The sequence below is a fragment of the Prosopis cineraria genome, unplaced genomic scaffold (assembly GCF_029017545.1).
Source record: "Prosopis cineraria cultivar Desert tree isolate PC_DT_omini unplaced genomic scaffold, ASM2901754v1 PC2122, whole genome shotgun sequence".
In the NCBI taxonomy this organism is placed as follows: domain Eukaryota; kingdom Viridiplantae; phylum Streptophyta; class Magnoliopsida; order Fabales; family Fabaceae; genus Prosopis; species Prosopis cineraria.
Window position 1 is genome coordinate 11,174 of NW_026557447.1, and position 10,519 is coordinate 21,692.

General features: G+C 33.2%; 1 protein-coding gene across 2 annotated transcripts; it reads right to left on the bottom strand.

The window, feature by feature from the left end:
* Positions 1–2,406: 2,406 nt before the first annotated feature.
* Positions 2,407–9,191, bottom strand: LOC129301450 (uncharacterized). 2 transcript variants are annotated; one of them, XM_054940010.1, is made up of 8 exons: positions 8,870–9,191; positions 8,552–8,683; positions 6,062–6,168; positions 5,917–5,970; positions 5,724–5,807; positions 4,591–4,754; positions 3,001–3,144; positions 2,407–2,513 (listed from the first exon to the last, which is right to left on the bottom strand). In XM_054940010.1, the coding sequence occupies exons 1-7, from the start codon at positions 8,937–8,939 to the stop codon at positions 3,003–3,005; spliced, it is 753 nt and encodes a 250-aa protein (XP_054795985.1). In that variant the 5' UTR covers positions 8,940–9,191; the 3' UTR covers positions 2,407–2,513; positions 3,001–3,002. The 2 variants fall into 2 exon arrangements, with proteins under 2 accessions (XP_054795985.1, XP_054795984.1); XM_054940009.1 differs by having other exon boundaries at positions 2,407–3,144; positions 8,870–9,190.
* Between the last annotated feature and the right edge of the window lie 1,328 nt (positions 9,192–10,519).

Below are 10,519 nucleotides of genomic sequence, written 5' to 3' on the forward strand. Positions count from 1 at the left end.
TGATAAATAAAATATTACAAATAAAGATAATATTTCTAGCACTCTCCAAAAAATATTTTTAAAAAAATTACAAGTTAAAAATTTTAAATATGAATCAAAATCAAATTTAAATTGTTCAAAGTACATTTGAATAATTAATTTATAAAAAATAAAAATAATATTAAATTGGATCATCCAGATAAAATCTGTATTATCTAAATTAGTAATTAATAGATTTATTAAAAATATTATATTTTTTATAAATTTTTATTTTGAATAAAATGTAATTGTGTGTTTTGCAAATGATGAGCCTTTTAATACACCTATCTCTTACCAGCCGTTAGATCAAAATTTACGGTCAGGATGTTTTACTTTCCAACCACTGCGCGCTTTATTACGGCACATAATCCATATCCATCTTGATCCAAGCATATTCTGTGATTCACGATGCCTCTGAAGCAAAATAAATAAGGTGGGACCTCATTTATATAATTTAATCGAGAACTTAATTCCAACCACAAAAGGCAAACATCTTCTACGCTCAAGCATGATCCTGAATGTCAGAACCAACTGTCACGGCAAAATGTCCAAGATCAGTCTGATTTTTTTTTTTTTTTAAGTGCAAGATCTATGTATTGTGAATTGTCATGTATTCTACAACTGACCAATCCAGGATTTTCAATTCACTGGCCCACATTCAAGGGAAAAGCTTGTACATGAAGCATTTGGGATACTTACGAACCTAAAATAATGGATTGCTTACATTTCATCTTTTGTCAAACTGCAGAGACGCAAATGGATTAAACTGTTTTTTTTTTTTTTTTTTGAGTAACTTTATTCAAAAGCTAAGAGAGAATACTAGGATAATGTTCTTCATTCATTAGGGATACTATGCATGGATCATACCAGTCCCGCTGAGTGATATTCGTTCTGCAGAAGGAATGTATAAGGCTTATACTTGGTTTCTGTTTATATTGCCATGATAGCCATGGCCAACGCATTTCTACTTCGTATAACTTTGATTATGGACATTGATAATTGGATAAAGGTGCATTTTTACTTCAAATATTCTCCAAAAAACACACAACATTCTAAATTGTTAGCTGTAACAATTTTGCCTTTAAAATATTAAAACAAAATATTTTTGTCATTGCCACTAAATTCTTTAATGATCAATGTTAGAGTCCTAGTTAATATATATATATATTTTTTTAACAATCAACATTAAGAATTTGATATCAAGGGCAAAAATGTTTCCTTTTAATAATTTTAAGAGAAAATTGTTGTGACCACTAATTTAAAAAGTTAGGTGCTCTACTTTCTAATAGTCAATGTTAAAGTTTCAGTTAACATTTTTTTAACAGTCAACATTAAGAATTTGATATCAAAAATAAAAATACTCTATTTTAATAACTTTAAGAGGAAAATTGCTTTGCCCACAAGTTTATAATGTTGGATGCTCCTCAAAATATACTTTAGAAGCAAAAATACACATTTACCCTTAATAATTTCCTTGATATTATGTCATCATATCAACCCACGTATCAGGAACGCTTCCGTCTAAATATTCTGTTTCTTCCTCTTTTATCTTGAAACTATTTCTTGTTTTACATTATGGTGGAAAAATAATTTGATTCGTGATCCAGTTAGTGAAGTCCACCAAGTGGATCAAGGTAATACAGGAAATAAGATTAAGGAAACTCATGAGCCAGACGTCTTGTAAATTGTTCATTTCCAATGTATTTTTATTTGTTCCATTATTATGGTAGAATGTCAATGGATAATTGCCCTAGGGCAAAACTACCTTCCCTTAGAAAAAGTTAAGTTCGAACTCAATGTTCACATGCTTATGTGAATACATGATGCATGCATGTTTCTTTTTTTATGGGTTAGTGCTAGGTTAGGAATAAAATTTAAAAAAAAAAATTGTATGGTAGAATAAGAGATATGGAGCAGCATGTGCTGTAAACATTTTCAGATCATTTATTTTCTTGTATCTTTTGAGTGAAACATTTCTTTACATTTTATTTTCTTTTTATATTGTTAACAAAGCCATTTATTTTTTAGACGCATTTATTCAATTTATAATTTTTGAATCTGATTATCTTAGTTATTTTTATATTAGCATGATTTATGAATGACAAGCGTCTTGTCAAGTTTAAGATTTTGCATAGGAAATATGACAATTCTTTTAAGACAAACCTATATTCTATATAAAATAAGAACATACACAAGCACCCATGCTGAAATATTAAAATAAGAATACAGAAGCACTCATGATGAAATATTATGCTTCCACATATGATCCTTGAATTTCTCAAGTTAAGTAAGCGACGTGAATGAATAAATTTGGTTTGACTCTTCCAATTGACATCAATTATCAATAATTGATATTAATTAATTAATTAATTATGGCAGTCATCCAACTACAAAAGGCAAATGAGATGTTCTTGATTTCGATTTGTACAATATAGCATAATAACATAATCAAAATCTTGTACTCAGGCACCACTGGAATTACGACAGTCATCCAACTACAAAAGGCAAATGAGAAATAGAACATTTGTGCTCAGGCATGATCCTGAATTTCAGTACCAACCGTACACAGAAAAATGTCCAAGATCTGTCTGATTTTTTAAAAAAATAAAAAAGGTCCAACTTCTGGGTACAGTAAATTCTCGTGTATTCTACAACTGATCAATCCAGGGTTTTCAGTTCACTAGCCCGCATTTAAGGGAAAAGCTTGAACATGAAGCATTAGGGATACTTACAAACCTAAAATAATGGATTGCGTTTCATTTTTTGTCAAACTGTAGAAACGTAAATGGATTAAACTGCTTTTTGAGTAACTTTATTCAAAAGAGGGAATACTAGGATGATGTTTTTCATTTCTAAGTTTGGTTCATTAAAAGAAAATTGGGACATTGGATTAGGACAAACAGAATTTGGTGTAGTGATTTGTGACAGAATCAAGCTACTTGATAGGGGAGAGTTTAGGGTGAATCAAACATTTGTTTATACCTTTAACCATGCACCCACATGGGATCCAGAGAGATAGGCTTCTCACTTCTTATCCCAGAAGTCCTAGCTGGAGGTGCATGCACTGTGATCGGAAGAATCCATTCACATTTTTCTCTTCCCTCAATCAGAAGAGGATGTTCATACCTGAGGTTCAGAAAACATATGGCTTAGAATATAATCAACGGCCGCTTAAAAGCAAAAAGCTGTATGTAATTCAAAATTATGAGATGATTTGAAACAAATATTTCTATTAAACCCTTTCATTTCATTCCATAAGATACCAGAAGAGGTCCTCCAGTGAATTAGGTATTCCGCACCTAATCGACAAACATTTTTTCATTCGTAAGCATTGAGCGAGCCACCCTCAGGGTAATCAACTTATCAAACAACGCACGATGGAAAGCCATTTTTTTATAAAAATATCCTTCCACACCTTGTTTCGACAAGACGCAAAGTAGTTTCCTGCCCGCCACACATCCTTGTTAGCCAGGAAAACAAGATTCGAAATCTTTCCTGTCAGCTAGCCACCCTTGCAACCAATCTAAAAGCAGCGTTTTCTTGCCAACTGGACCAAGTCAGTAAATACATTGTAGAAAGCCTTAAGCCTGCTATCAAGAAGGAAAGATGCCTCTCGCCTTCGCTCGAGGTACAAGTAACCTTTCACCTGAACTCTTACTTCTCACTCTCTTAGGGTTCAATAAGAAAACAGTCTCTGGTCGCTCAGGACCCCCCCTGCAAGGTAATGGATGCGTGACTACACGCAACCATTTTCTTGCTGGGCACGAGTCAAATAAATAAAAAACACAAAACACAAAACAAAAAAGGCTGCCACTTTTGCAGGTGGGTTGGATTTTCCAACCCATTCCTTTGCGGGCTAGCCCAACCTAGCCCACAAATTGACTAGCCATTCCCAGTACTATATAATCATATAGTAAATTGATGGAGGTTTAAACACAGGCTTCTGTATTTCTGTCATCTCAAGTTTCGTCTTCCCCTCATCGTTATTAGTCTCCTTTTCCCTCAAGTTAGGACACTTTCTGTAGGACGGAATCGCAGAGACTTGATGACTTTCTATACTCTTGTGTATGTGCATTGTGCCACTTTTCTACTTGTGATGGACAAGAGAAGTGAGAAATACTCTCAAATTCATATTGCTATTTCTATTGAAAGTTATCAATACACTATGGATGTATTGTAAGTTGTGTTTTAATATTAGTTTAAACCGTCGTGTGTGGACATGTCTTTTTATTGTTTCCACTTTCCAATGAATATTGCACCAACAAAGTTGGCATGCGCTGGTACCAGAAGCCATACCATATCACAATGGTGCACCGGACATTGCCAACAACTATCTATTATTTTGCCAGGCATTAAGGACATTGATCACAAAATGTGAAAATTTGCTATAACACGTGGCGGCTTGACATTACATGAGCATAACGCCTAGACTAACTGATGACCAATGGATCCAGCCATAGAGACAAGTGAAAGTATGAATAGAAGATGCCAAAAATCTAAACACTAGATGCTTTAAGGAATAGAAACTTGTGATGTAGGACCAAGAAAAAAAGTCAAGGGTGAAATTCATACTTGGTCCAATCCAAATTCTTTGGAGTAGCATAAAATTCAAATCTAAGAACCCATTGCACAGACACACGAGGAGTGGAGAAAGACATTGGACCATCCATAGGGATAGAAAAAAGAAAGCTTGTTTGCACCAAATCCGCAACAACTTCATAATGGTCACTCTGGACCTAGAAAAACAAGTGAGAACAAGAGTATCAGAAGCCAACATTTTAGCATTTTACATGGAAAGAACTTCATGGTGGTATCATGAGTTAGCTCTAACAAAATGAAACTTAAAATATCCCAGTGTATTCCCAACAAAGATATTAGTTCTTTCACCGCGAAGAAAAGATAAGAATTAAAAAAAAAAACTACTAAATGAACAAATTTTTCAGCCTAGCCAACAAGGAGATCAGCTTCAACAAAAAAAATTCCAATTGCTCCTGACAAAAGACAGTGACCCTAATTAAAAAAAAAAGGGAAATTAATTTACAAGTCCTATTTTTTTTTTCAATTTTGAATTAGATCCCTGTAGTCTATTTTATTTTAATCAAATCCTTATAGTTTGATCGATTAAATATTATATTCCTAAAGGTTAAAATTATTAATTAATGATTGAATTTTTTAAAATAGAAACACTTTTAAAAATTATAGAAAATTTAATTTAATACTTTTAGCCAAAAAAAATAATTTCATAAAATATTTATATTTTTATTAAATTTTTATATGAAAATTCTATATGTACCAAAGTTATTTAGAAAACATAACCTAATTATATGAATTTTGAGTTACAAAAATTATGTAATTAATTCTAAAATTATATAATGTTTAAATAAATATATAAAGTCCTTAATTTCATTTTTTCAAAAGGTAAGATCAAAGGATTTTAAAAACCAAGAACTAACATATTTAATCAATTAAACTATAAGGGCTTAATTAAAACAAATAAATTACAGGGATTAATTCAAAATTAAGTAAAACTATAAAGACTTATAGATTACTTTTCCAAAAAAAAAAAATACAAAATCCAACCATCCTCCAAGAAAATAATGAAATCCTCAAGGCTATGGAAACCTCAAGAATAGGAAATTTAAAATTGCAGTTTGTCAACTAAATTGTAGAAGCTATTTGTAGTCCAGGTTGCGAAAAATGAATACCTTAGTGATTGTTGGCGAATGCTTTCTAGAAGGGTGGACAAATCTCCGATTTATAGTTTCTGAAGTTTCTAGTGTTATTGAGACCTGCATAAGCATATAGAAGAGTGTTTGGGAAAAAAATATGAAGAACACTCAGTTCTTAAGCATCATCATCAACAGACTCAGTCTAAATCTCCAGAGTTTGTAGAAAAACCTCAAGGCATCTCCTAGCTCTCTCTTCATGAAAGAAAGTTAGAGTCCCACCAATCTGTAACATGAAATTGTTCAAGATTTGGTAATCATAAAGTCTGCTTCAACAAAATTGATATCAAATTACACATAATTTTGATGTCGATTACCATATCACTGAAATAATAAGTGGAGTCAGAATTTTTTGGGGAAAATTTAAGCAGAACTTGGTCGTCCAGCCTGATGTTATATGACCTTCCTCTAATGAAGCCTTCTGCTGCAGAAAATGTTTAAACAAAATTAGCTGACCAAATAGTTGTTACATCTCAAAGCAGAACGCTGACATTTTTAAATAGGAATAATGTGTTTTTAAAATGTAAAAGCATTTCGACATGCATATTTCACATGCAAAATTAAGTCAAGCAAAAGTGATAAACATTAATGAAGGACATTAGGAAAAACATAATCTTTAATCTCTATAGTTTCATCAGATTTTGCTTTTAATTCCTATAGTTTTTTTCCAATGCTTTCAGTCCTTATAGGGGTTAAAAATACTGAAAAAACTGAAACTATAAGAACCTAAAAAACAAACATCACCTAATCTTTCTGAAACTATAGGGACTAAAAGCAAAACTTGATAAAACTATAGCCATATACCTAAACGACAAAATTACACAGTAACATTAAAATTGTCACATGGATTTAAAAATAATATAATTCACTATTGAACATTAATTTAAATTAAGTTACAGTTCCATTCCTTTTCTAATAAAGGTACTTAAAACTCATTCTCATTCTGTTTCTAATTCCATTTCCATCCGCTTTTAGCAAACCAAACGGAGCCTTGACCTCCCTGCTGACCAAGAGACACTTTACAAATTCTTGCCTAATTAATAAATTCGACGTCCTCAATATCCTCAAACTCTTTATAATCCTATCTAAAAATCCCAAAACACTCCCTTCCCAACAAAGTCCCACACTCCCAAAATTGTTTCAATCTAACATTCCCCATTTCCACAAAAGTTCCCCAATTCCATCTCAAGTCTTTCTAAAAATTATTGCCTAAAAGTTCAATCCTGCAAATCTTTGCTCGATCCAAAAATTATTGCCTAAAAGTTCAATCCAGCATCCACAAATTCCAGCCTCATCTCCATGCTTTTATTTCAAAGATTTTTCTGGATGAAATTGGATAATTTTGCAGAAAGCAGCTGGGCCTTAAGGTTTTTAATATAGCAATAATAATTAACTCATCTGATGCACAGGACACTCTAGCACAAATGGAGAAAACATCAGCATAGGAGAATATTAACTTTTAAATCAAAGGGCATCAAAGGGAATGAAATCAAAACCATAGGTTGTAGCAAGATGATTTTTTACATTAAAAATGTAAAACTGAGTAACCAATAAATTTCACACTCACAAAGTGCAGCAACAACAACAACAACAAGCCTTTATCCTACTAGGTGGGGTCGGCTACATGGATTGCAAGACGCCATTGTGCTCTATCATTTATCAAGCTTTTAAGAATATTATTAATTAAAAGATCACGTTCAATAACTTCTAAGAGTGTTCTCTTAGGCCTTCCTCTACCCCTCTTAATCGGACTCAAAGTTATATGTTCCACTCTTCTCACTGGTGCCTCCCTTGGTCTTCTTTGTACATGCCCAAACCATCTCAATCAATTTTCTACCATTTTTTCCTCAATAGGTGCTACCCTCACTTTTTTGCATACGTGCTCATTTCGAATTTTATCTTTACGTGTATGTCCGCACATCCATCGTAACATTCTCATCTCTGCCACTCCAACTTTATGCTCTTGCTGTCCCGTTAGAGCCCATCATTCACTACTATATAACATTGCCGGTCTGATAGCAGTGCGATAAAACTTTCCTTTAAGTTTATTAGGCACCTTACGATCGCAAATAACTCCTTTAGCTTTTCTCCAATTAAACCACCCAGCTTGAATCCTATGTGAAATATCTCCACTGATTTTGCCATCATGTTGAATAATGACTCCCAAATATCTAAACTTTTCCACTTGAGGTATAATTTGATCTCCCAATTTCACTTCCAAATTATTGTCGAATAGTCTTTTACCAAATTTACAATATAAATATTCCGTCTTACTCCTACTCAGAGGGAAACCTTTCGACTCTAATGTCCTCCTCCATAACTCAAGTTTGCAATTAACCTCTTTTTTTGTCTCTACTATAAGAACTATGTCATCCGCAAAGAGCATACATTTGGGAATTTCCCCTTGAATATGTTCTGTCAAAACATTTAGGATCAAGTTGAACATATAAGGACTCAGAGATGATCCCTGATGTAGTCCAATCTTTATAGGAAAATCCTTTGTTTGACCACTAGGCGTTCTTATACTAGTTTTTACCCCCTCATACACTCACAAAGTGCAACACCAGAACAAAATGCATTTTCCACAAGCATAGATCACTGAAATTGATGGGACCCAATTCTACAACAATTCCAGGTATTCCATGATTTACAGATAGAATATAATGTTTGAAATTTCAATTGGTATTGAACCACACTACCCAAACTATGAATGATCAAGTTCAAAACACCATGCTACATCAAATAAAGCACTGTGAAACATAAAAAAATATTATTGGAAAACAAAAACCAATGCAAGGAAAATTTACATGAAGAGTTATTGGCTGCTGCTTCTGGTGAAGAGGAAACTCCTGCATCATCCTCAGCAGAAAAAGGATTTCTGAACTTCTGTCGGTGACTTGGGGAGACGATTGACAATGACTTCTGAGGTGATAAGACATCTGTTTGCAAGAATGAATTGTAATTTGGAAAAGCAGACCTTCTGACTCAATGCAAGAGAAAAAGATGACTCTCATCAAGTATACTAAGAAAGAACATAGTTTCAGTGTGTTTCAGGACTAAACCTATTCAAAGAAAAAGAACAAGTTTAATTGGAAAAGTGATTTGCAGACTTTTATATAGCTCACCAGAAGCAGAATCATATAAAACCTCAGCCACAGAGAGTCGAGGAAGTGCCATTTGTGAAGATAAACTCATCCGAGAACCTTCCAAAGGATCCCTGCTTAAAGATCTTGCTGAAGAGGATCGCAATGATAGTGAACTTCCAAAGCTTCTGTGCAGATTATCTTTCACTGGGTTGTATGAGGAAACAGAGGAAACTTCATCCCTTGAGCTGTCATATCCTTCCTCTAAAGCATCATTAATATCATTTGCTCTAACCTGTAAAAAGGGGTTTATTTTTACATGATATCATTGAGCAAATGAAAGAGAAAGAGTGCCCCGTATTAAGATCTTCTTCACACAAAAAATATACCTAATGATGGCTTAAAAAGTGCAACAAAATTGAGAAACTCATAATCTCCTGAAAAGGATTTTAAAGCCAAGACTGAATTGAATGCCTTTAGGGAAGGTGAAGTTAACATTATTCCGGAGTGAAGAAAGCTTGGGGGAAAATAGGGTGGGAATTATGCTGGCAGAAAGTTCAGAAAAAAGAAAGAAACAAAAGAAACAGGGCTGAGAGATACGGTCAAACTCAGGGTGTTTTAACCTTGGCTTCTAAACCTCCTATTTTTTGGTCAGACACGCAGATGATGGGAATGATTAGGGAAAAAAAACAAGAACAATGAAATCAATCAAGATCTTATTTGATCCAATCTCCTAAATTCTGTTTTACTTAAAATTGTCCCGAACAGCTTAGTTGTGATATCCCTAGTTTTATACAGCTTATGGTTTTGTTAGTTTACAAAGCATAAATTTAATGATAAATAATCGTCATAAAACTTGAATATTTTTCATAAATTTTGTTTAATTTTGAATTTATTTTATTATCAGCAACTTTAGTACATTTTAGAAAATTTATATGCTAATTAAGGTCATGAAATTAGTAAATTATAATATTTTTAGGAGAAAACTATATTTTGATGGTTTTGTTAATTGTAATTTTAATCTATCATACAAATTTTGATTTGACATTAATGATCTTTCCAATAAATATATGGGAGGAACCCTCATGAGAGGCTGAAGGGATGAGCTAGAAAAGATAAGAGATAAGGGAAAAAAATTAAATTTCAAAACTTCAGGTGCCAATTTGAAAACTTGACTGAGACATCAATTTCTTCATCCACATTATTCTTCCCCATTTTCTGCCCATTGAGGGCAGCATCTCCACCATTCTACAATTTAGCAGTGACAACGAAAAAGAATAAACTATTTCATCCACAGGATCCTACCTCACTACACAAGTTATTTCATCACCAAACCCTCTTGCAAACACGCCACCTCAACAAATAGGACAGTTGAGGTAAAAAAAAAAAATAGACATATCCTTGACATTAACATAGCTCATATGTTATCCATGAATGTGCCTCACCAAATTTATGGAGAGTAATATTGGCCCTAAAATTGAAGTAGCAAACCATCTCTTGGAAACAAGAATGAATCACATGGAAATACCTGTACCCCTGAAAATGACCAATCTATGCAGGAATGTTATGCATTCTACTTCCTCAAGAAAGAACAATGGTGATGTAGCTGCCACACTATTCCTTAAAGAATATCAAGATATCATTATCCAGACAAAGAATTGATGAAAGCCTATACTTAAACTGTCCTAGACT